The 24,921-nt window shown below is 44.8% G+C and overlaps 4 protein-coding genes and 1 non-coding gene across 6 annotated transcripts in view; 3 read left to right on the top strand and 2 right to left on the bottom strand.

Moving 5' to 3' along the window:
- pear1 (platelet endothelial aggregation receptor 1) overlaps nucleotides 1–12,889 on the bottom strand; it is an 80,436-nt gene extending 67,547 nt beyond the window's left edge. The window contains exon 1 of the mRNA XM_076150592.1: nucleotides 12,682–12,889. The gene's annotated coding sequence lies outside the window, so the exon portion shown is untranslated. The remainder of the gene's footprint in view (nucleotides 1–12,681) is intronic.
- A 726-nt stretch (nucleotides 12,890–13,615) lies between these two features.
- On the top strand, nucleotides 13,616–16,889 carry gpatch4 (G patch domain containing 4). Its single transcript, XM_076150298.1, has 8 exons — nucleotides 13,616–13,726; nucleotides 14,273–14,351; nucleotides 14,458–14,531; nucleotides 14,636–14,728; nucleotides 14,907–15,026; nucleotides 15,121–15,242; nucleotides 15,329–15,379; nucleotides 15,519–16,889. The coding sequence occupies exons 2-8, from the start codon at nucleotides 14,273–14,275 to the stop codon at nucleotides 16,267–16,269; spliced, it is 1,290 nt and encodes a 429-aa protein (XP_076006413.1). The 5' UTR covers nucleotides 13,616–13,726; the 3' UTR covers nucleotides 16,270–16,889.
- A 152-nt stretch (nucleotides 16,890–17,041) lies between these two features.
- On the bottom strand, nucleotides 17,042–21,560 carry LOC143000851 (oxidized low-density lipoprotein receptor 1-like). Of its 2 annotated transcripts, none has more exons than XM_076150299.1 (8): nucleotides 21,340–21,560; nucleotides 20,093–20,174; nucleotides 19,581–19,649; nucleotides 19,219–19,320; nucleotides 18,575–18,769; nucleotides 17,770–17,942; nucleotides 17,530–17,651; nucleotides 17,042–17,312 (listed from the first exon to the last, which is right to left on the bottom strand). In XM_076150299.1, exons 2-8 carry the CDS (start codon nucleotides 20,151–20,153, stop codon nucleotides 17,180–17,182), a joined length of 855 nt encoding a protein of 284 aa, XP_076006414.1. In that variant the 5' UTR covers nucleotides 20,154–20,174; nucleotides 21,340–21,560; the 3' UTR covers nucleotides 17,042–17,179. The 2 variants fall into 2 exon arrangements, with proteins under 2 accessions (XP_076006414.1, XP_076006415.1); XM_076150300.1 differs by having other exon boundaries at nucleotides 20,093–20,161.
- Nucleotides 18,874–18,946, top strand: trnak-cuu (transfer RNA lysine (anticodon CUU)). Its single transcript has one exon. It is a non-coding gene; the product is annotated as a tRNA-Lys (tRNA).
- Nucleotides 21,561–21,568: 8 nt separating the features above from the next.
- Nucleotides 21,569–24,853, top strand: LOC143000852 (tetraspanin-13-like). The gene is made up of 6 exons (XM_076150302.1): nucleotides 21,569–21,742; nucleotides 22,554–22,721; nucleotides 22,927–23,007; nucleotides 23,302–23,415; nucleotides 23,530–23,649; nucleotides 23,821–24,853. Exons 1-6 carry the CDS (start codon nucleotides 21,680–21,682, stop codon nucleotides 23,893–23,895), a joined length of 621 nt encoding a protein of 206 aa, XP_076006417.1. The 5' UTR covers nucleotides 21,569–21,679; the 3' UTR covers nucleotides 23,896–24,853.
- Nucleotides 24,854–24,921: the final 68 nt, after the last annotated feature.

The raw sequence follows: 24,921 nt of genomic DNA, 5'->3' as shown, positions 1-24,921 counted from the left end.
CATGTGACACACCGACCGCAGCCTCTGTCCCCTCTGCCCCTATCCCTCCCCCCGTCCCCTCTCTCCCCCCCCCCATATTAAAACAGAGTTACAGTAAACTGAATATAAAACCCATAATCCTTTGCATCTGGGTTCTTGCCTGGTTCAGCTGCTTCACCGCAGCGAGGCTGGCACACACTCAGGCCGCTGCTGCTGTGCCACATGTTCGGGGAAGGGTTGGGGGCGGGGAGAGGAGGGGCGGGGGGGCAGAGACCCTAAACAACACACTGGAGACTAAACAATTACCTGCCACGCCCCAGATGTACACGGCGAAAACTCCAAAACACCCAACACACGCTGTACTTCCTCCCGTACCAGAGGAGTTTCTAGTTGCCGGTTTATCAACTTTATCTGGGCCGACACATCATAACACATTCTGCTGTGTTTACATTGAGACGGTGTGTACAGTAAAAGTGGCACTCAGGCACGCAGAAGCTGAACCCCCACACGCGAGGAAGAGGAGAGAAAAGGGAATCAAACTGTTGGCAGCTCGCTCGGCTTCATGTGGGAGTTACAAGACAACAGAATGATCTAGTGTGAGGAGGTCTGAAGTTTGCTGACTGAGGCTCGCAGGGTTTGATACCATCAACTCTTGACCTTTGACCTTTGTACTTGTCGGTTTCTTTAGTCTCTTTTTGTCATTTCTCTTCTGTTATAATTTGACCCTAAACCCTCCAAAGTGTCTTACATAATCCCGTCAGCAGAAACGCCTCACGGTTTAGCTTCAGTTTCCAGTAACAACATGGGCTCAATAACACGCGTGATCTTCATCCACGACGTCTGTGCGGTGCCGTCTGCCTTTTAAAAACACTCTTATGGTGGAAATTACGTCCGAATCAGCATTTTCCCCAAAGTACTTCTTCAGATGGATAGAAGATAGATAGACACGCACACATACACACACACACATCACACTTCAGTGACACAAGCTCGAGCCTAAAATCATGAAATTGTTGGGGCATCACTTCAATTAGCAGCTCATCCATTGGGGCTTATATTTGTCAACTACAAGCAGCGTGGATCCCTTATCGAGTGGAGAAAAACAGGATATGGATGCAGCTCCTTCCTTTTATGTGTTCCACCATCCAGAAGGACCTGAGGTCAGTGTGAACATGAAAAGAAGCCGATTTGGGAAGATAAGATCACAGAGGCTGAATCACTCTGTGACCACACCTGCGCTGCTGAAGCACAGCTCGTGGTTCAGATAAACTTGAGTGTGTGTGTGTGTGTGTGTGTGTGTGTGTTTGCGCGTGTGTGTGAGGGGTGTTTACGTTGGAGAGGGTCTTTATGAATGAGGTCAGAGCTCATGTCACAGCCTCCGTCCCCACACTGACAGAGAACAGAGCCTGGGATGAAAGACGTCTGGGTGATTGATAAGGTCACCGTGGTAACGCTGATGTTTTGGACCACATCAACAGAACAGCGCGAGTACGGCAGCCACAGAGTAAAGTGGCTCGCTGTGCGCCGCAGTCAAACGGCTTATTGGACTTTTTATTGACGGGTATCAGCAGGAACTCAATGCTCTCTGACTTCATACAATCTATGTTTAAATCCACAAAGATCCTTAAAGTTCAGTTTCTGGGCTGAAATATTGTCCTGGAAATCCTCCACAGAGAGCAGACGGAGCCCAGTAGCTGCAAATGGAGCGATCAGCGTAACTATGTGGAATGATTTACGTGACAACAACAAGCAGCACTGTTGCTTTAAAGCTGAACTGAAGTATAACAAGTCGCCTTTCAACTCCTGAACCTCGGGAACTACAACTACTTCATCTCCACTTTGTAAATCTAAAGCCCAGTGTGATGCAGCGGCTCCACGGTCCGACTGCTCGGCTCAAATATTCAAAAGCCAAAGTCACCGTGTTTATTCACAATGATTCATCATGTTTCTGTCGGTGAGAAGAACTCGATCGCACCCAGTGACTCCTACAGGTCGGTCGGAGGCAGCACAGGCTGTCTACACGGCCCCCTTGATGTTTATACCAAATATAACAAAAATATGTTAAAACCATGTCAAGACACAAGATCTTACGAGACTTTACTTAGATTTTGCCGTTATTCTTGATATCTGTTCTGTACTTTTTGAAAAATTCACCACATTTCTGTGTCTGCCAAAGTGCCACTAGAATTCCAAATTAAAGCTCAGTGGGTTTGAAGAAAGTTTGGCCAAACAGCAGAACGTTTGTGTAGCCTCTTTAAAGCTATTAAGCCTAAAATCTGACACTCAAACCACTTTCATGCCTTGACGTTTCTGAGCAAACAGACTAACGATATGAGAGGCGCAGAGAACACTTCTTTGCAAGTTAAATTCCGAAACTTCTCCATAATTTTTCCGTGATGTAATCTTGGATAAGGAACAACGATGATGTTACAGCTGATCTCAAAAACAAAAAATAATCGTTTTCCCATCTCTGGTTCTGATCTCTTTGAAGGAATGTCCTCGTCTTCTCCAAAACATCCAAGACTTGAACGTCTCATAATCGATGATGCGACTGCCTGCAGAGATCTAACGCCTGCATTGCTTCTCTCATTGAAGTAAAATAAAAACTTAAGCTTTGACATTTTTGGGGGGTTGAAGTTTAGAAAATCAATTATCAATCACTATTTCCTGCATATCTATATTTTGGCAGATGTATGTGACAGTTGGAGGCGTGTCGGAGACTCGTGCGCTCTCCTGCACGGACCCACAGTGCAAACCAGCGCTCGGTCCTCCACAGTCCTGACCAGAAACCACAGGCAGCATGACTGTGGCCTCACTGGTCAGAGAAAGCAAAGGGGGTCCATGCAAACAAACACACAGGCGGTAACGGTGCGACAACACACACACATACACACACACTGACATCTGACTGCGAGCATGAACAAAAACACAGGCACACACACCTTGGATGAAAGTCTTTGCTGGTCTCTTTAAACCAGCCTCAACCCAAACTCCAGCCGGTGAAATGGTGGAAAACCCAAAATGGAGGCCCTGGCTGAGGTTTCACAAAGACATGACCAACAGCGCTGTAATTATACGTGCTGTAATGCTCTGTGGATCAGAATGTGTGCAGGGACGCATAGAACCCCTGTAAAAAAGAAAGCAGCCTTTCCACAAACCGTGACCAGAAAACAGACTCGCACTGTAAAAGCTCACGCTAAGAAAACAGGCGAAAAAAAACGGACACGCGTCCACAAGTCACAGCGGCTGGGAGTAACGGGGAAGCAATAGATTTCATGGAGAAATACGCAATGTCGCAGTTATTTTGCAGGTGAAACGTGCAGAAGCGACGCTGTCATTAGCAGCTAATGATGTTAGCGCCCTGGCATTGAGATAAAACCAAAGAAAATGAAAATGTTCCAGCACTTTCCACTAGAAGGCCGCGTGGTTCAGGAAGATAAAGAAGAAGAAGAAGACAGAAAGCGCTCTCCTCACTCTTGTTGGCGTTCAGATCGTTCCCGAGTGTTTGATGACTAACAACAATAAGAAAACCTGGAAAATTCCAGCCTACTAGCTACTACTAGCGTGTCACAAACTGATTGTGGCTCTCTAATAAACTCTCATTGTGGCCACATCACTCGCCGGAATTGCGAGCCGGGATGCGTCACGCCGTAACTATTCCTAAACAGAGTCACTACAACAGGATACTTCTGAAGGCTGCCATGCTCGATTGCCATTGTCTCAGTCCCAGTCAGTGGTGGACTGTTGACTCAGACGCACACTGGTGTTCTGGTGTCTTCCTGCGTCCTGACCGCCCGACAGCACACAGCTACTACCACATTCAGGAAACTCAAGATTCTGCCTGTGAGTCATGTAATGCATCTCTGAGTCACGTCATTCATTTAAATCTGCAATATCACGAGGCTAAAAATAGTGTTTGTGTTCTTCCCTTGAAGCTTTTCAAGTTATGAGGGTTTCTCATTTTCTCCTCCAGATTACTAACTTACTAATCACTAACATGTCATTTTAACATCGACACTGCTGATGTGCTTCCTCGTGATTACTTTCATCATGCCGTGTGGAGAAGAAACGGCTTTTGTTCCCTTAGTTCTGCCTGGAATCCTCATTATTCCTGTCCTCCTTTGGGGTCACGGTGTTGTGGGAAAACCGCTTTACAAAAAAAGCCCAAAAAGATTCACAAGGAGCTTTAGATGTTTGTCTGATCTTTCCATGACTAAACTATGCAGAGGTCAACACTTATTCATCCATAGTCCTTATTCCTCTAACGTACACAGAAAGGTCACGAGGTCAAGCGTGGTTGGAATCTTCAGAGGAGCTTCAGATCCCAGCCGCAGCCTGCAGTGTGCAGCTCTTATAGCATCATGACCTGTTGATGTTAGTGTTCGTGCCCCTGAGCAGGAAGAACTCCTTGAAGAAGAGACACAAGACCGTATTTATAAATGGAACACTTTGTTTTGTCTTAATAAAGCTGTCGGACACAACGAACACAAAGTCACATGAGGGTTTATGACTTCAAATAGAGAAAAGTGATACGACCACAGAGACTAGAGTTCCCAGTACAGTATACTGACATTGACTGAAAAGAAACGCGACAAATATTTAGTGTGCAGCTCGGTGATGCTTTAGTGTTCGCTGGTTCTTGAATATTTGGCCGGTTAAACTGTCACAAAGCTCTAAACATGACGTTTGCCTCACACAGCCTCAGATTCAGACAAAGCTAATGTATGAATCAGACTTTTTGTATTGTATTTATGCACATGGAGTTTTAATTTTGGCGGTCCACCCCATGTCCTGCGTTGTAGAGAATTGGAACATGCTTCCGTCGCTGCTCGACCACGTTGGAGCGACTCCACTGGGGGCAAAACGTTTAATAACATCCAAATGAAGCGTGTAATCTGGTTACGGCTGAAGTCCCACGACGTCCATTATTGAATTTCTCTTCATTCTAATGCGGTGACCTGACTCATTCTGTCTGCCTTCACAATATTCACACATATTTCAAGACAAACTCTTCAAATACGATGATTTTAAAACAGGACGCAGGATTTATCTCCTGTTTAAAAATGGATTTCATAATAGTTAAGGTGGAGACATTTGCAGTGCAGAGTGACTCTGACTGAGTTCAGAGATTAGTTCAGCTGATAAAATGTCTATTGGGTGTCAAATGTGCATATTGCACATCTGGATCTACTTCCAAGTGCAGCGACAGATGCAAAACCGATCTGAATCTATCCCGCAGCTTTGGCAGATTTGACAGAATCTCACTCGTGTGCCGGTCGATGGCTGGCGTTCGTCCCTCCGATCACTTGTTTGACTTGTAGCTTATACGAGGGGAAACAGGCTGCAGCCGCTAAAGGGAAATACTGAACCACTGCAGGCTCCCAAAAGTGCCAAGTCATCACTAAAGTGCATCGAACATCTACATAAACACAGATGTGCACACACAGGCTTCGCTTGTGCCGTGGACCTAAACACACACACACACACACACACACACTCACTTTTCTTTCCATTCTAACCTTTGTTTTGGCTGAGGGGGCGGGAGAGCAGATTGCTTACTCTTGTGGTCTTGACGCTCGTGGTCAGAGAGCTCACGTCTAAACTGTGCTGGAGGTGTGAAATAAAAAAGCTCATCTGTCTCAACAAAAACTACGGCAAGCGCAGAGGCCCAGAGAGCCACAGAGCCACAGAATACAAATCACAGACAGACAGAGAGAGAGACAGATAGGCTACAGACGCTGTGATCTGCCCTCGGGAGGATGAAGTTGTTTTCGCAGGTTTACGTCTCTTTGAATGTATTTTTCATCTCTTACCTAAAGAGTTGGACTTTAGAATTCTAGAGAGGACAACAAATATTTTCCACTTTTTCCGCCTGAGGCCTCGTTTGGCTCAGGGCCTCAATAGAAAACAGATTAAAATGACAATAAAGGGAATTTTCTACAATAATCGTTTTTCATTTTTCTCTCAAAAATGAAGGCTTCATTCAATCAATCAATACTTATAGAAACACTATTGTTGCTTTGTGTTCCTTCCTTTTATTGTATCCAGATTGTGTATCAGTGCATCATCACCTGTGTGAGAGGGGAGCGGGAATTGAACCCTCCCTTCAGGGCTTCCGTCCCGCTCCTCTGCCCACTGTGTCTCATCTCCTGTGATCCAGACTGTTACTGGACGAGCGGGGATCGAACCCTGCCGATCCGTCCAGTTCTCTGAGATACGTTATGTGAGATGTCAGGACATATTTCATAGAGAGGATAAAGTTCCCGTTCTATAGCTTTAATAGGAGTCTGTAAGTCCCGGCTGCGTACGAGGGAGGGCGAGCAGTTTACGGTAACAGACTGGGACGCGCTGCATCTGGTTTGGATTAAGTCGACACTTCTAATGGGACTGGATGGCAGAGGGTTTGTTCCTCTTTGCAGCTGCTAAGATACAGCCAACTGGAAACCATTTCACTTCTTTTCACAATTTTCTGCTGCTGCACTATTCCCTCTTTTAATCACAGAAAAATGTCACACCCGGAAGAAACAAAAGAGAATTAACTTAAGTACAATAATTAGAGTATTAAAGGTACGACACACGTACGGTTTGAGTTTGTGCTGCTGCTGCTTTCTCCTGCAGGACAGTGAGAGGAAGATAGCCAGGCTCTTTGTACTCTGTTACATTTCACTGATGACTTCAATTATTTATTACTTTGCAGATAAACGTCTGAGATTCAACCTGACAAACACTGTATGCTTTGGCCTATCGACATGTCATACCTTACACCAGTGAAGAGAAGCATGAATCCTGTTTTTGAAAGCTTGGAAAGCCCCAACGTTGGACTTATAAGGATGAAATCACAAAAGTACATGAAGTACAAAGCAAAGGTATATATTTTCACACATATTTTCCCTTTACTCTTAGATATTCACACACCAGTAATGTTACATTTCGGGGCCAATGGCCAAAACAGATACTTCAACTTTGACAACTGCTAATACTTGCAGTGTGTCTAGATGTATCCAAGTGTTTTGACCATTGTGGATGTGAGACGTTCTGCACCTGAGTGTCTGTGTGTGTGTAGGGGGGGATGCATAAACTGCCTAATGGACAGACTGGGACACAGATGTGCGTCTCCATTACTGTCATGTGGTCAAGCGTCATTAACAGTAAAGGCAGAACCTGGAGGAACAATAAGACCAGCAGAGGAGTGTAAGGAAGAAGAACTGCAGAGGCACGAGGAGTCAAACCTACTCTTCCAAAGTAAAAGTACTCAGTGTCAGGTTTTGCTGCTGGATGAAAAACTTTGATGAGAAGAACAGAAGAAGAGAAGTAAAGAAAATAGGACCAAAGTGTCGCAGATCCAATGTATCAAACCTGTACTGAAGCAATTTAGGAGAAGTGGACGATTACTTTCCACCTCTGCAGCAGAGTGCTGCTACCACCGAGTCAGGTCAAGTCCGCCGCCACAGAGCTTATCAGTCACTCTCCTCTCTGCTGCCATCCTTTCTCTGTCGCTCTCTATTTCCAGGAAGTTCCGTCTAGTCCAGTAAATTCCTCAAAGTTAAAGCCTGGTGGTGATTTACGGGCCCGTGGGCCTCTGGCACGCCGTGTGCTGCCTCTTTGGAGGACGACTTGGAAACCTGCAACTTATTAAAGTGATGATTTTAGTGCAGGTTTCTCTACACATCACCCCCCCACACACATCTCTCTCTCTCTCTCTCTCTCTCTCCAGATGGGCCCCATCCTGCAAGCATCTGGAAGTTAAAGCCTTATTTTCCTCCCTCCACAGCGTTGGGCCACGTGTGCTACCCTGAAGGTGAACCCTTAGTCCATGTTCCTTTACTTAGTCTGAGCCCCCTTTGCTTTTCACAGCACTGTCGCGTCGACCAAACTAATTCCGAGCCCCGCGTGCTTGAAGATGAAAGCGTCGCAGTTCATTATAAAACGCTGAAGCCGCTCGCCTGCGATGGGAACTTTTTTGTTTAGTTTGCCCCACACGTTTGCCCCTCTGAGCCTTTTCAAGGATGACACCTGCATATCGGTCCAACACGACAGGAAGACAAGGGGAGACAAGAACCAGATACAGGCGGCCACACACAGGACATCCTGGGCAAACAACACTGTGGGCAGACCTATAGAAAGAGAGACGGGGGGGGGCTGTCATCTAGTTAGGGTATGATGGTCACAACTCAAGGAAACCCACTGAGAAGAGGGAAACTGTTAACACTTTTCTTCTGGATGGCCGGAGGGAAACGGTAGCCGCGGGAAGCCAGCAGCTCGTCTGTGAACGGGAGATAAATTCCCACTGTGGCAGTAAAGCTTCTCCGCGTCAAAATCTCCTCGCAGAGCAATTTGTTTCAAGCGTTTACCAACTCTCACAATAAGTAACCCCCAGAGTCTCTTGTCAACACTTCAGCGCCGAGGTCCTTGAAGATGTTACGCAACGCTACTATACACATGCTTTCCCCATTATTGCATAATCCACTGCAACCTCAAGTGGTTTTCATCATCATCATGGCTAATTTCATTTCTGCAACTTTGTTATTGTCCGTTGTGCCGTTCGATTCGCCGCCGAGGCCACGACAACGACATGACAACCGACACAAGAATCCTCATGTTATTCCTCATTTCTTCTTCATAATTTCACCCGTATAGAATTCATCTTTCTGGGTTTCTCTGCTGCGGAGGGACAGAAACGTCCCATTTATTCATTCATGGCAGAATGAGAAGTGGGACAAACAATAGGAAGCTGATAGGAAACATCTTGCATGAAGCCCCAGGTCTGCATCCCCATGTTCACTTCCCCTGACATGTAAACACAAGCGGGATGGGAATACAGCCAGACGCATAAAAGGAAAAGTCCTTGAACGTTGCCATTCAATCTACAGCAGCTCTGTTATTCCCACTTTTTCCAGCTGAAATCCCATTTGGCTCCCCAGTGCCCTTTTTTTTTTCACAACGAACCACCAAACGTGTGTTGTTTTGACCGTCAGTCATTCTGCCTTTCCTGAACGTAGCTTTGTCTTTTAAGAGTGGCTGGGCAATGGAATTAAAGAAAATAAAGAGATAAACAAATCACTAAAAGAAGCGAGGCCGCTCTTCAAAAGCTAAACGCATACGGAGAAGTCGTCGCTTCGCACAGCTGCTGGACAGGATCTGGGTTTGGGATCAAGAAAAACATCAAGAGCTCAAACGGTTCATGTCTGCACACTGCCAAACATGACATAAGGGCCATTTGTTTCTCACAGGCACGATTCCCGTCTTGTACGGTAAACTCACGACATTCCAACTCAAAGGTGACAGGAGTGAAGACACTGCAGAGGATTTCACTAAAGGAGGCATTTTATAAAACAACAACAAACAACTCAGACACATAACCGGGGTGGGAGGATGGGGGGTGAAGGTGGGGGGGCGGGAGTTAGCGAGACGCCCTCCAGGGCCTCAGATTTGGTGCAACATTTCCTCTAATTCCAGGTCTCAGGTTTCACTTGGTTCCAGTCATCCAGTGAGGCATAGACACCAGTGAAGCCCCTAATGAACAATGTCTCCACTGCTGCTCCGCCCACCACCCCGCAAACGCCACCCACCACCCCGCCAACCCACCAAACCCGCCAACGCAAGCACGTCCAGGAAAAGACCCTCGCCACAGTACAAGTAGCCTGTGGTCACTCCAGCAACCCGCCGCTGGCTCCTCCCATCCCACTGCTCCAGCCTCCCAAACCCCCCGACCCCTCTTTTTTTTTTCTGGGCTCGGTTATTTGAGCTCAGAGCCCGGTGAAACTGTACGTGATCCGCAGCCAGAGCGACCCAAAGAAGAAGAAGAAGAAGGAGAAAAAAAAAAAGCACCCGAGCTGGAGGCCTGCAGTCCAATCTGCTCCAAATTACTTGCGCGGCTGCAGAGCACATGGGGTTGAAAGGCTTATATAAGTGTGCGGCAGTAATATTCAATCTGTGTCACCTGTGTTTGAGCCTGCGCGCTTTGTGTTTTTCATCAAGGCTATTTTAGCCTCAGAAATGGAAGGTCGGGGGTTTGGACAAAGGCCTTTATTTTTCTCAGGGAAGCTAATTAACTTTCATGGGGAACATGGGAGATGGCATCAGAATTTCCAGGCATAATATGCAAGGTTTTCATATAAATACAAGTCGGTTTTTAGTGATGATGGATATAACACAAGAGCTGCAGCCACTTCATGACAGTTCAGTTCTCCTGTTTGTACGCCTAAGTATTCAACCAGGCTGTTAAATTTAATACAATTGTGTTGCCTGTGATTGGGCCAAAAATGCACTTTTCGTTGTTTGATTAGCTTCCGAGACCTAGAAGAAGAAGAAGAAGAAGAGGAAGAAGAAGATCCTCTGGCAATGATGCTTTTCCATCAATTCCAGCATTGTCAACAAATTCTTTCAAATGCCACAAACAGAAACTTCATAGCAGATTAAATTCAAATGAAATCAACACAAAAACAGACAGATTATAGCTTTAAAGTGCTGCATTCAAACACCTTTGCTGAAAAGTAACTCTATAGCAAAGAGTCCATAAAGTAACTAGCTTCAGCAGACAAGACAAACAAGGACCTGAGGCTATGATCTCACTTCAGATGGTGTGTGTGTGTGTGTGTGTGTGTGTGCGTGGCCTCCGGCTGTAAACTTGTCAAGAAAAGTTGTGGCTTTGAAAACGACAGCATGCAGACACTCTGGTTCCCCTTTACGGTGTTACGATAAATCTGACCTCACACAAACATCCAGATTCTGGGGGATCAAATTAAAACTGCTCGCTCTTCACTGCGCTTACCTCAGTTCTACTTATTCTATTTCTACCTCTGCTCTTTGTGCCCCTGGCCTGTGTCATCTCCAACCAAAACAGATCCAATAGCTCGTCTGAGCCCCTGAGTCGTCTCCTGGACAAACAGATGGTAAGTGGGCCGGCTCTCCTGCTGTCAGACGGGAGATGAATTTGTTGCGAGGAGGCCAAACCAGCAGAAAGAAAGGGGGTCACTATTCTATGACTGCAGGGTGAAACGGTCTGGAGGAGGACGGACAGGTTTTAAAGTGGGACGTGCCATTTTCCACTGATGTGCATCTCGTATGGATACACAAAGAAAACAAGAGCGTTCTCAAACTTCAGTCATTCAGTCGTTGCTATCATATAACGGGGGCCCGCTCAGGTCAGAACTCTGCGTTTCTTTACAAACACACACATCAAACTCCTCCATCCAATGAATGTCAATTAATGGCAAAACACCAACATGGCACATTCTTTTAGGGAACATTTGGAGAATTGCAAAAGAAGAAGTTCAGCCTGCAGACACAGAGACTTCCTGGGGAGTTTTGGTTGCCAGAGCAGATGGGAGGTCAGGAGTCCAAACCAGGTGGCTGTGATTTAGTGTGGAGCTTCATCACAGCTCGTCTTCCTCACGGTTGTTTTTATGCGTTAAGAGGCGCCAAAAGTATCCAAACTCCAAAAGCCTACAGGTGGAAACACATCTTTCACTCAATGATTCAAAAGGATCAAGCCTGTCAAAGTCTCTGTCTATTTGAGGAGTGGCTCTGCATGAAAGAGTGGAGATTTATTTTTAACAATTGCAATTCTTTTACTATTATGACAAAATAGTCAATGGGGGAAAAATGAATAACCAGAACGGGAACTGAGGATGAGTGTTTTCAGCGTCACACTTGCTCCAAATCATGCTGCAGCTCCTCACATCTGCAGGGAAAAAAACGCTGTATCTTCCTCTGATTCATCCAATTAGCTTGACACGGAGGCTGACACACACCATCACACATAATCTGTCACAGAGCTGGATGAAGTACGGCCACGTTTCACTGACATGACTCAGAGATCCTCTGAAACCAGGACATGGACGGACCTCAAAGCGGGTCCAGAGGTTGGACAGCATGTTAGTGTAAGTCAAGCACAACAGAGACAGACGAAGGGGGAGGAGGAGGAGGAGGAGGAGGAGCAGCGCAGTGAGGAAACAACAGACCTACTCCCATTGACTTCCTCTGGAGTGGACTGACAGAGGACACATGCCAGAGGAGCTCAGCTCTTCTGAGTCACACTCCATAACAGTGAGCGGAGATCTTATCAAAGGAGAGCCAGAGATTCCAAACAACTCAGTAGAAGTGGAGCAAGTGCATAATGTGAAGCGGAGCAAACGCCTCATTTCCCCTCCATGATAAAGAGCCGCCTGTCATTTCCTCCTGTGCTCACATGAACTAACTAACTGTCAAAGAGAATTACACCAAAATATCACAGCAAATAGCAAAGACCTGCAGCCCTCCTGCACATCAACACATTAAACTTACACACACACCCTTCAAATACAACGCAGCAGTCTTCCTCACTTCTTCTCATCATCTAAATATGTGTACGAAAGAAGAAAACAATGCAGAAAACAACAACAACACAACAGTGTGACACGCGGTGCCTCAGTGAGTCTGTAGGACATTCAAAGGAATCTTGCATTGATTGTTCGTTATGGTCTAAAGCTGCAACTTCAATCGTTTTGGAAACGTGTGGTTGGGCTGAGCTGCACAAGTTTCCATAACAGCACATTCCCATTCCCATTCCCTGGAAAAAGCGCACAGACGCATCTTGCTTGTGTCCTTCGGTAATCAGCGAGGGATTCATTCATCACTGCTTACCACCAAAAGCACCAGTCTGTGATTTTAACACTCGCGACCGGCCTGTGTTTGCGTAGTCGTGACAGCTTTGTTACTCACCTCGTCGGACAGAAGCTCCAAATGTCCTCAGTTAGTCGCTTGTATGGGTCGCTTACACACTTCCAGGGACAAAAAAACGGACGAGAAAAGGAGTTTGTTTAAGAAGCTTCACACACGCCGCAGAGTCTTCAGAGAGTCTTCTTCTAGAGTCTGAGCTGAAGAGAGGAACAGTGACGGAGGGCGCTGGGTCGCGTCCCGCAGCGCTGTTGTGCCTGCCTCAGTGCCATTTGCGCCCTCAAACCATCGGCGCCGTTAATCGCAGTGGGCGCGTATTGGGAACATTACGGTAACAGGCGGAGCTGGGGACTGTAATGCTGAATGGTAGAAGAGTAATAACAAGTGTGCTCAAAGTGCTCAGGAGAAACATTTAGATGTTTTTTAATGCTACTTGTGAATAATATTTTTGACAAAGTAAATAGATGAAATTAAATGTCAAATAAATTCGAATAAAATTTGAAATACATATTCAAATTAAATACATGAATATTGTCTTTAGGCTCTTGGTGGTTCATTTTGATGTATTTTTCTAAACCGGACTCTATTGTCTCCAGAGAGAGAGAGAGAGAGAGAGAGAGAGAGAGAGAGAGAGAGAGCCATCTGCTCATCATCCAGCTGTAGTCAACGACATCATCGGTTTACAGTTTGAGTGATATGGTCGGTTGCATATGTCAGGTGTGAAATGCTGCCATCTAGTGACTCTGTAGTGTATCTAAACTACACACGGATACATTCTCAATAAATTCTAAATAAATGTTCGTAATGTTCGTTTGTAAATTCTGGACAAAGAATGAAAATGATGATGGAATTAAGTACGATCTTTTTTGCTATCACTATTGTATATATGTACTATGTGAATACATTTATATATATTTAAAGGAAAAACGCAATTCCTCAATAGTCAATAAAGTTTTTATATTTAAAAAGGCGACACAGTGACGTATTTCCGGTAATATGCCCGGCGAACTTACCACATGCTGAATTTTTAAACTCTAACCTTAATTGTTAGATTTTAACTGCGCGATCGAATGAAATAAGACGTCAAGAGGTAAATCTGACTTTTGTTGTTGTAGTTTATGACTTGTGTTACTAATGACTAAATCGGGGGGGTTCCGCCTTACTGGGCTCTATCTTAAGTTAGCTCGTAGCATTAGCCTGTTCCGAAGCAGAGACATGTTGATTTGTTTACAGCTGATTATTACGACTTAAGTACAAATACATAAGTACTAACATGGCGGCGTTACAGTGATAGTTTAATAGGGAAATACGTTCTTAAGAAACAGATATAAGCTTCTTATACGAACAAAATAATTTTGGTGTAAATAATAAGTAAATGCCCTCAGAATGGTGTTCCCCTATGTGCTTGGAAGAGTCTAAGCCTTAAAGAATAAAACACTAAGATGAATTTAATGCAGATGAGCTGACTCAACTGTGGAATTGTGTGTCACCAACATACGTGTCAGGCTCAGTACTTATCAACCTTTTAAGCCCTTTTTTCTGAATGCCACACATTTGTAGCTGGTGTTGTGTCTTTGGAATGAGAGCCAAACAGGAGCCGTCCTCTCTAAATGTATGTAAACTGTCCTGTGTGCAGATGGCAGAAGCTGCACCAGAGAAAAGCCGCGGGCTGAAGTTTGCTGAGCAGCAGCTCCTGCGTCACGGCTGGGAACAAGGTGAGTGTGTGTGTGTGTGTGTGTGTGTGCGCCACGATCCGGCCGCTGCCTTGCTGCGGACCTGAGGCGACCTGCGAGTGTCTGACTCTGTCTGCTCTATCCACAGGTAAAGGACTGGGCAGAGACGAGGACGGCATAGCGCAGGCCATCAAGGTCAAAGTCAAATGTGGCAAAGGAGGGGTGAGTGTGTGTGTCTGGTCCCTGCGCTGCCCTCTGACCTCAATGCTGATCTTCTTCTGTACAGTGTCGCTGTGGGGATTCAATTATTTCTCTCCCCAAACCAGGTGGGTCATAAGGAGAGCGAGCAGTTCACCTTCCACTGGTGGGATCACGTCTTCAACAAGGCCTCGGCCAGTCTGCAGGTGGAATCTGACCAGGTACACACACACACACACACACACACACACACACACACAGCAGGTTGAGTTGCCTGTGTGTTTGTCAGAGGAGGTTTGACGGCTGTAATGTTGTTGTTGGCTGTTGATTGGCTGAATGTTTCCATCAAAGCAGTCCAATGGTATCAATGATCTCTCTGCTCTACCTTTCTCACTCCAGCACGGCATCAAGCTGAAGAAGTCAGTGGAGGAGGAGGAAGAAGAAGAGGGGATGATCTCCAATAAGAAACCTCGAAAGGCCTTGCTGGCTAAAGCCAAACTGTATGGCTGCTTTGTAAAGGTGATGGTTTCTTCTGATTGATTGATCCGGTGCCTTCTGCACCGTTGCTTGCATTTGTCCCATTTGTCTGAATGTGTCTCTGTTTGTCTCTCAGTCAGCCACGCTGCTGTCCGGGCAGGAGCAACCGGAGCCCAAAGCTTCCAACTCAGACGACAGTAGCAGCTCGGAGGAAGACCATGATGAGGACCGGACTCTGGATCTGTCCAGCACCACCAAGTAAGAACTTCATCTCCTGCTGCTGCCTTCAATAGCATCTCTGCTTTGAATGAGTCTATAAAATGCTAATTATTGTTATCCCACAGTCTTTCTGATGCTGACCTGATGAGGGTTTGTGGAGGACGCACAGCACACAAGTAAGTCTTCTTCCTCCCTCTCTTCCTCCTCTGTTTTTACATTTTCTACTAAAGGTTTCCTATATTTGGCACATTAGCATCATATCGCTAAAGATTATCCAGTCAGGTTACGAGCTGCATCTCCATTCTGTCCCTGCAGGGGAGCCAGACACGGTCTGACCATGAGCGCCAAGCTGGCCCGGCTGGAGCAGCAGGAGGCCGAGTTCATGGCAAAGTACAGCAAGAAAAGCCAGACGGCGGCGTCTTCGCCAACCGCCCCGACAGCTGAACCGAGCCGCCAGCAGTCAGACGGGACGGCCGAAGAATCCAAGACCAAGCGGAAGGAAGCTGCCCGGGGGGTTCAGGAGGAAAACGGCGAGGAAATGGACACCGAGGAGGAAAAGAAGAAGAAGAAGAAGAAGCGAAAGAAAGCAAGCGTGAGTGAGGACAAAGATGAAATGCCAGCTGCAGTTTCCACAGAGAAAGAATTGAGTCATGTAGAGAATGGTGACATGGATGACTGTCAATTAAAGAGGAAACATAAAAAGAAGAAAAGGGTGGCAGAGCAGAATGGAGAAGTGATGGAGGTCACAGCTGCTGAGCCACAGGCCCAGATGGACGCTGAAATAAAGAAGAAGAAGAAATCCAAACACAACAGTGAACCTGTTGTTGAGGTAGAAGAAAGTCGTGATGCAAAATGCAGCCAATCAGAAACCGTCCAGGATGTCGCACGCAAAGCCAAAAAGAAGAAAGCAGCCGCAACAACAGAGGAAGCAGAAGTCACCGAGGGCCAATCGACAGAAAAACACAAAAGGAAAACGTGCAAAGAGGACAAAAGGACGAGCGATGACGAGGAACTTCCTCCTAAAATGAAGAAGAAGAAGAGAAAGCAATCCAAAGAGCTGGAGTGAGGTAGAAGGTTCTTTAGATGGGAACAGTCTCGGTCTGCGTCATAAACATCCTGAGTTGTATTGGCAGCTGTGCCGAGAAGCAGCACGAGTAAACTTTCAACTATTTCTACCAGTAAAATGACGTAATGCATGGTGTCGCCGCTTCTGTCTCTCTATTATTATATTTCTATATTCACATGTAGAACTCAGCGATGTGTGTGGAGGTGTGGGTGTGTGTTTTCTCGAGCTTTTCTCAACCTTCCCCTTTTATTTACAACATTTTTGACACAAATAAAAATAGCAAATGCATCACCCTTCCCTCAGCAGTCACGTAAGTCCAGTAAACATGTGGAAGCTGCATATCCCTGAGTTTAGCTCCATATTGTCCCGTCTGACAAACCCGGAGAGACAAGGTTCAAACAAAATTCCAAACGCAGATGATAACAAGTGGGTTAACTTCTTTGTTCTGCTCTCATGCAACACCAGACTGCTGTGCAATACTGGAGTTCCTTTTGAGACACGTTTCCACTCTTTGCTACACAACACAACTAGTTTCATCAGTCGTAAAGCAGCTTTACTCAGGATTCTTAAAGCTCAGGAAGCGCTGTATTCCTTCAGAACTGCATTCATATATTTGAAAATACGCCTTATAAAACGTGAATAGTAACTATGACAACTGTACAAAGGTTAGTGGAGATCATGCTGATGGGTTCCTCCACCTATAGGCTCTCATTTGTGCATGTTTCCATCTCTACCCATCTGATGAACTACATCTGGTGTCTTCACTTGATTATAAGCTGATGCCTCCAACCTCCTGATTGAATTTAACACATTTCTCCAAATTTAAAGCAAGTACATCAAATAAAAGTTTTTAAAGAAACACTAACTGTGATGAATGTGATCTAACTTTGTAAATTCAGCAGACATGTTGTTATTTGTGCGTCAGGCTTCTACGCTCACAGATGAATTTGTTCCTCATGAGATTGTCTGCTTTGGCCCAGTTTTGTGTAACGTTCTTGTCTGGGATCATCAGCGCAAACTGGCCAGAACCCCCATCCCAGTACCTGAAAAAACACATGAATATCAGTAATCTATAGTGACACTACACTCCTACAACCACTGCATCTACATCCAATAATAGTGCTGCAATAAAATGGGATTAAGTCCAATTTCCAATGATTGAGTTTCCACATTTCTTTCCAGCTGATCCCGAAATGCAGATGCAAGATTCATGCAACTTAAAGTCAGATAACATTTTATGGAGAATTAAGTGTTTCTTACTTAAGAGTGTCGTTTGTTCCATCGACCCATACCCAGGTGCCGTCCTTGGAAACGTCTTGCAGACCGATCCAGAAGCCGTGATGTTTATCATAGTAATACTCAATGCGAGTCCTGAGGAACTCCTGCAGATCAAACCCATTGGAGAACATCAATGACACTTGACATACACAAACACACACATACACACTGTTTCCCTGTTGCGTTTGGGACAGTTGGGATCGTCTCTGAGCTTCTTCTCACCTGTTCCTGCAGAGTTTTGATCACCACCAGGTCCGCGGATTGTTGCTGGCAGAACTCCCGGCTCTTTTTCCAGGCCATCCACGGGTTTGGTTTAATGGTGTCATTGTAAATCAGGTAGCAGCTCTCCTGGAACAGTAGCCAGCCGTCCTGACATGGGCTACACTTCTCTATCTCTGCAAGAAGGTCAGAAACTGTCACTTTAAACACCGCAAAATAGACACATGGGCAGGTATTTAACACCCGGCACTTGATTCAACATTATCATTGCAATAAACCACGTCGGAAAGGTTTTACTTTACAAACAAATCAGAATTTTAGGATAATTTTCTTTTTAAATTTTAATAGAAAATGTACATTTATTTAGGACTTAAAGGGCTCCGTGCATTTCATGAAATAATATTATTTTGTATCCATTATGATTAAGATTAAGATACTTTATTCTTGTCATTATATTATTATTATTATCATTATAGCTTGCACACAGGATTAAAAGATATAACTAAGGGTCCTGGTAAACATTTAGGAATTTGGGGGCTTTGGACTTTTTTCTTAATCCATATTCCAAGAAAAAGACACTTAATTTAATGGAGCAAAACCCGGAAGAGGAAGAGCGACAGGAGGCCAATGACGTCATCCCTAAACCAGCAGGGTAACACACGGATGCGGTGGCAAACAATGATTGTATTTTAACTTTGTTCGCGGCACGTACTTCACATAGAGTAGTGACACGTTTCGTATTTACCAGTAAGTGTGTGTTAATGCGAACGGCAGAGAAGTCAACACAACAATAACAAACAAGCGGAACCTTTTTGTGGGCAGAACCCGCTGACTGGAAAGTTGTTGAATTCGAGTATGGTGTTGAGCATCCAGGTCATCTGGTCTCTCTCTCCGCGAAACTCCTCCCTCTGCTGCTCCGCCTCGGCCTTCTGCGAGCTCAGCTGCTCCTTCTGCCCCGTGAGCTCAGCGAGGTCTGAGTCCTGCTTACTGAGCTTTATGCTCACTGACACACACACACACATACAAACACAAACGTCTATCAGCTGATCAATCAATCACCCATTAGATGACACGCGGATATTAGCATAGTGACAAGGTTTGTACGCAGCCCGGCTAGCTCAGTCGGTAGAGCATGAGACTCTTAATCTCAGGGTCGTGGGTTCGAGCCCCACGTTGGGCGCTGACACACTTTTCTTATCGAATGAAAAAATGGATTGTAAGGATGAATCTAAAACTAAAGAGGATAATGGATGTATTCCCGATCTTTCCTGTAGCACCAAGCCGACATTTGTACTTCAATAAAATTTAAAGGTGATATTGTTGAAGTCAGTTTTTGGACAGTAAAGTTGCTGATGTGATGAGTTCTCTGTTTTGTCATCATATTATCCCCCAATTATAAGTCTTTATTGTTAATATTGTAATTATTATTGTAAACTGTTTGAATTCACTCACGGAGGACGATGCCGATGATTCCCGCCACCAGGAGGACACAAATAATCCCGAAAAGGACAACCAACACACGAAAGTGCTTCACCGGTCCATCTGCTTTAGCATCTGAAAAAGGTTATAATCAAAATCAGCTCAGTAATCAGGGTTATTCTTACTGCTTGTAAATCATGCTGCCTGATTTTGTGATGAGTCATATCATGTTTTATAATGAGAGTGATGTTTTAATAGGCACATTAGTTCCCTTGTAAAGCATTTCTTCCTCAAATAATAAATCAGAAATCACTACTAACTGACCCTATCTTTCATAAGTAAAGTATATTTGTGTATTGTAATGTAGACCTTACTGAGCTAAGGTGCTTACTTACCTGGAGCTGCAGGCTTTCGCATTTTGACTTGTGCATAAACCGTCGCTTCCTCTTTTGTTTGTGCTACAGCTGCCACGATGGAAGAAACCAATAAGTCCAACTCAGTGGCAAAGTTACAGTAAATGTCACAATAGGAAGGACCTCAGTTTATATATTTAGAATGCAACATTTGGATATATTTGGATTTGGATCTTTATATACACTGTTGCCCATAAAGTTGGAAAAAATTAGTTTTCAGACACATTCCTCTTTTTATTCCTATTTAATTCTCACTGTGATGTTTGGAAGAGATTGATCAATAAAGTTTTGAGAAGATATACACTTAATCTATCAAATAAATCACATTGTCAAAATCATTTCATGGGAAGAGGTAACAAATATTTGATTCCAGCTTCATGTGCAACACAATATGTATCTACAGCATCTACACATATTTATTCAACACAATCATGTCCAAAGATTCTGAATCTCAGTCGTAGTATACTCAATAAAATAAAGAGAGGCTTTCTTACCTTTTGGACGTTCTTGGCCATTTTGGAAAACCACCGAAGCGTAATTCAGTTCTTCCTCCATCCTTAAAGCTGACACATTACGCTTTTCATAGATGGAATAGGGACAGACGTTCACAGGTGACTGAGCTTCAGATCGTCTACTGATAAACGTCCGCTGTGTTCTCTTAATGGAGAACAAATAAGTGGTTCCTCTTCCTCCAACACTTGCTACCCACAGTTACAGTCAGTTGTGACATACCGTCTCACAGTGATGAGAGTGCACAAGGTTTCTGTGAACGGCAACTCTACAATCATTAGTACAACTAGTAATACGGACAACTAATTTCTTCAAACTTTGCAATAAATATTCACGGTCCTCAGATCATGGATGCTAGGCATCACAGATCATCTTCAGTGACACAAAACAAATTTCACCTATTTGGGTTTGTGGCATGTTGCGCTTCTTCCTGAGCATGAATGTGTAGTTTCTCAAACAGTCATACTGATACTGATCAAATGACGTCCCCTGTCTCATTTATACATTTCAGAAGAATCTAGACCGTGTGAAATACGAAACTTCTAACTCATTAGGCTCCTACAGAAAGCAATGTGAAGGTTTTCCTATCTGCTGCTTCAGGACCAAAGTCTGGAGTGTAAAAGAGCTGCTGCTGACTGTGCAGGTGTTGCCTCAGCAGGTTATGAGGTCTGGCTCAGGTAGGTTAGAGTCCCAGCCGGTTCAGGGGGTTCAAGTCCTAGACTGCTTGGCCAGTATGTATAATGTCCTGGTTTCTATAAAGACATGTAACAGCAGTGACACCAGTATCTGTTCAGCTATCAGCATCAGCTAAACACTAAATATTCCACCATGATGTCCTTATATCTGTAATCAATTATCTATCTATAATCTTTCTACCTTTCACGTCTGTGGCCTCCTCTCTCATTCCGCAGGTTTTCTCAGTTATTTTAGTGCACTGTTGCTTTCATCTCACACTTTCTGATCTGTACTTGCAGTTACACTTTGTGACAGAATGACAGCTCTGTTCTCAATCTAAACTGAGCTTCCTGCTGTTCCTTTTATCGTGTTTGTTCCTTTTATTTACTGGAATTTATCAATCAGGCGTTGTAGCTAATGGCTTTTTAAATATATCAGCTTTTATTTGCAGAAAGGAACTGGGCTTATTAATAACTTTTAGTTACACCAACAAGTCATCATTTATCATCTTAAATGTTTACTTCTCTATATTAAGGCAACACAAATATGTACTTACAGTCTCATTTTATGATTGCCTGCATCCCTGTTGACTAAAGGGGATTCTTTAGAGGAAGGCCTAGGTAATCTAAGCCCGGTTTGAGCTCTGCCTGAATGGAACAGAGCCATTGCAACTCGAGACAACAGAGCAGTAATTAAGAAAGCACACAGACCTAAACAATGAGTCATATGTTCCAGCCGACCAATCAGCGTGCGGCGTCTTATCGGGACACGCCTCCTCGGGAACCTGTCAGTCACCGGGCGGCGAGTGAGTCCCAGAGGGTGAAGAACAGCCGGGAGGAACACGTTAGGAAGAGGAAACGACGATCTGTTTTGAGAGGATTAACCGCCGGACAAAGATGGTTTGCGGCGGATTCACCTGCACCAAGAACTCCCTGTGCGCCCTCAACATCGTCTATGTGGTGAGTGAGGCATCGCCCCGATCGGCGCTCGGAGCCATTTCACAAGCAGCCAGCTGCTGTTCGATCAAACAGGTGTTTCGGTTTCTGCCTCAACTGCGACGTCAAAGCGCTAAAAGACGATCGGTCCGATTACAAAAGAGAGACTGAGAGGGGGCAAGGGTTAAATGGTGAAATGGGTGAAATGTTTGTGACCTTGGATTGCGTATTCGGATGTGAACGCCACGCAGGTGTTACTGATGGTGTGTGTGTGTGTGTGTGTGTGCGTGCGTGTGCGTGCGTGCGTGCGTGTGTGTGTGTGTGTGTGTGTGTGTTGTGTGTGTGTGTGTGTGTGTGTGTGTGTCACTTTACATCAGTGTGAATTTTAAGCGGTCAATTAAACCCCGATTAATTGTTTCGGATTATTTTTACATTATATTTTTTATATTATTATGTTGCTACGTTGATCCACCTGTGTTTTTAACTTGTTCAGACAAAACAAGGCTCTTTAAACATCTCCTGGGCTATGGCAACATGTGATGGACATGAATAATTAATTTGAAGTTAAGGTTACAAGCTAACTGTAAAAAAAAACAACCTCCATATCTATATTTTAACATTGGAAACAAACTGAATATAAACAAATGGCAACCGTGTGTCTTGCAGTGTGATTAGTACACTCTAAACCAGAAACAAGCCAAACTAAACGCCCTCCATCTTCCCTCTATCCTCCACACGGTTGTGTTTGTCAGGAATGCAGACTTCCTCACAGCTCCTCAGTGCTTCCTTCCTCCACGGAGTTCTTATCCAGCATTGTTTGACTTTTCCCTCTCAGTTGGTGAGCCTGCTGCTGATCGGAGTGGCCGCCTGGGGGAAATGGTTCGGCTTGGTCTCCAGCTTCAGCGTGGTGGCGGGGGTCATCTGCGTGGGCATCTTCCTCTTCTTGGTGGCCTGTGTGGGACTATGTGGCGCTATGAAGCACCACCAGGTCCTGCTCTTCTTCGTATCCTCCAGTGCTGTGTGTTTGTAGGAGAACAGGGAGGAGTCTGGCAGTTTGCAGAGGGGTTTGTTTACTAAAGTGGAGGTGGGGGTGAAAAGTCGATAGTGGAGCTCTGGCGTTCATTTCTTAAAGCCTAATATTCCCCCGCTCCATGTTTAGCTTTGTTCTGTCTGTTTAATCCCACGTTAACTTCCTCAACAGAGTCCAGTACATGATCATCCTGTTCTTAGTGTTTGTCCTGCAGTTCTGTGTGTCCTGTGCTTGTCTGGCCCTCAATAAAGACCAACAGGTATGATTTACGATTGACTCTCAAATGCAATTCAATAATCACATTTCTTTCCTACATATTTGTCATAGTTTGTGGTGTTTAGCAAAGTGTGTATTGGGCTAAACCAGGTTACACCCCGGCTGCACGTCAATCAGATACACCTTAGTTTCTATTATTGGCAATAGGTGTCGTCTAAAAAACGCATAAATCACCGACCCAGTAACGGATCTAGATTATGAGATTGTGAAAGGATTTTAATTTGAGCTATTTGAACGTTTTCCCTCTGATTCAATCGATGTTTCTTTTAATTTGCAGGACCGTTTGCTGGAGGCCGGATGGAACAAATCGGAGGCCACTCAAAGGGACGTAGAGAAGACGCTCGACTGTTGTGGCTTCTCTCATGTCGACTATAATGGCACATGCGCTGCTGTAAGTCAATCCTCTGGGATTCGTTTGTCGCAGTCCCGGTTGTGTATCTGTTACACGGCTACGCTGGCAACTCTGGCCGGTTGTTAAATTTTCCACATATATTTCCTCTCGTAGACCTGCTTCGCCCACAAGCCTGCTCTGACCTGCGACACCTGCTCAGCCATCATCCAGCAGTACACCGGGAGGGTGCTGCGGTTCGTGGGTGGCATCGGACTCTTCTTCAGTTTCACCGAGGTCAGTAGAATGCCGTGGCAACAGAGCAAACGTGTTGTAAAAATGTGGAATTCTGTTGCGTAGCCATGGCTGCTCGTGGGAAAGCGGAGATGGAGGATCAGTTTAGAGTTTAGCAGACATTGATCCTGCACTGACACCTGCTCATTAACCGTTTGTCTGTATTCATTCCAGATCCTGGGTGTTTGGCTCTCTTACCGATACAGAAATCTCAAAGATCCACGTTCAAATCCTGGAGCTTTTCTATAACCACTGACATTTTAATAAACCTTATATTGCACTGCAAATGATTGATTATTTTTTTTTTTTTTGAAACCTTGTAAATCAGGATTGTATGAATTAAATGTCTGCTACTTTTGTCGTCGTTCAGGGAAATCATTTGTTTGCTTTTTGTAAGAGAGAAAGCTTTTTGGTGAGACTGTGAACCTTATCTATGTTTGAAACCTGAGGAGTCTCTTTCACTTCCTTGATGGCCATGTTGCAAGCCCATCGTTTTTTATGTTGACAGGTAAATTGTTGCTCAACACACACACACACACACACACACACACACACACACACACACACACACACACACACACACACACACACACACACACACACACACACACACACACACACACACACACACACACACACACACACACACACACACACACACACACACACACACACACACACACACACACACACACACACACACACACAGACGAGCAAGTGAATTCAGTCTGTCTGGATTTAAACCCTTTAAGTCAGGGCCACTCTGAAAACCTGAGTAGAGACGGAGCAGCATCTCTGTGATTTTGGTGAAACAAAGCAACACAGTTTGACACTACACACTTGTGCAACAGGAAACTTCAACCTTACTGATATCCCTACACTGCACACGGTTAACGGCGGCTGTGTATACTAGCCACACACACACACCTTAGGCAAATAGAGTGCAGGGCTGCATAGTGGAAGCACACAGTGGTTCTTGTTGCTGCCAGTGCATTTGGATGGCAGGTGTCCCAAAACCACAGCAGGTCAAGAAGGAGATAAAGTCAAACCTGTAACCAGCTGGAGTTGAACAGACGTGTTAAACTCGCCGTTTTCTGTATTCGGGTGTCTTGGAATGCTGTTTAAAGATTTGTATTCAAACGTAATGTCTTAAATGTCACAATCCTGTCATTTCCGTGTCTGAAATAAACAGTGAGTGTGAGCTTGGGACCGACTGAGAAACGTGTATGTCTGCTTTGCCTGTAAGAGCGAGTGTGTTCAGTCAGTGGACTTAGA

The sequence above is a fragment of the Genypterus blacodes genome, unplaced genomic scaffold, assembly GCF_046128005.1.
Source record: "Genypterus blacodes isolate CSIRO-AG114 ecotype Tasmania unplaced genomic scaffold, CSIRO-AGI_Gbla_v1 ptg000052l_1, whole genome shotgun sequence".
NCBI classification, from domain to species: domain Eukaryota; kingdom Metazoa; phylum Chordata; class Actinopteri; order Ophidiiformes; family Ophidiidae; genus Genypterus; species Genypterus blacodes.
Note: the sequence above shows the minus strand (reverse complement) of the source record. Positions and strands in the feature narration are given on the sequence as shown.

Bases quoted from the DNA above. Each gene is read 5' to 3' on its own strand.
- LOC143000851 (XM_076150299.1), bottom strand. From the start codon at position 20,153: ATGGAGGAAGAACTGAATTACGCTTCGGTGGTTTTCCAAAATGGCCAA. The intron at 19,321-19,580 runs GTAAGTAAGCAC...AACCTTTTTCAG, and splicing joins GCGAAAGCCTGCAGCTCCAG to ATGCTAAAGCAGATGGACCG. The intron at 17,313-17,529 runs GTAAGAAACACT...GTGTTTTTTCAG, and splicing joins GGAACAAACGACACTCTTAA to GTACTGGGATGGGGGTTCTG.
- gpatch4 (XM_076150298.1), top strand. From the start codon at position 14,273: ATGGCAGAAGCTGCACCAGAGAAAAGCCGCGGGCTGAAGTTTGCTGAG. The intron at 14,729-14,906 runs GTACACACACAC...TTCTCACTCCAG, and splicing joins TGCAGGTGGAATCTGACCAG to CACGGCATCAAGCTGAAGAA. The intron at 15,243-15,328 runs GTAAGAACTTCA...GTTATCCCACAG, and splicing joins GATCTGTCCAGCACCACCAA to TCTTTCTGATGCTGACCTGA.
- LOC143000852 (XM_076150302.1), top strand. From the start codon at position 21,680: ATGGTTTGCGGCGGATTCACCTGCACCAAGAACTCCCTGTGCGCCCTC. The intron at 23,008-23,301 runs GTATGATTTACG...TTTAATTTGCAG, and splicing joins CCCTCAATAAAGACCAACAG to GACCGTTTGCTGGAGGCCGG. The intron at 23,650-23,820 runs GTCAGTAGAATG...TATTCATTCCAG, and splicing joins TCTTCTTCAGTTTCACCGAG to ATCCTGGGTGTTTGGCTCTC.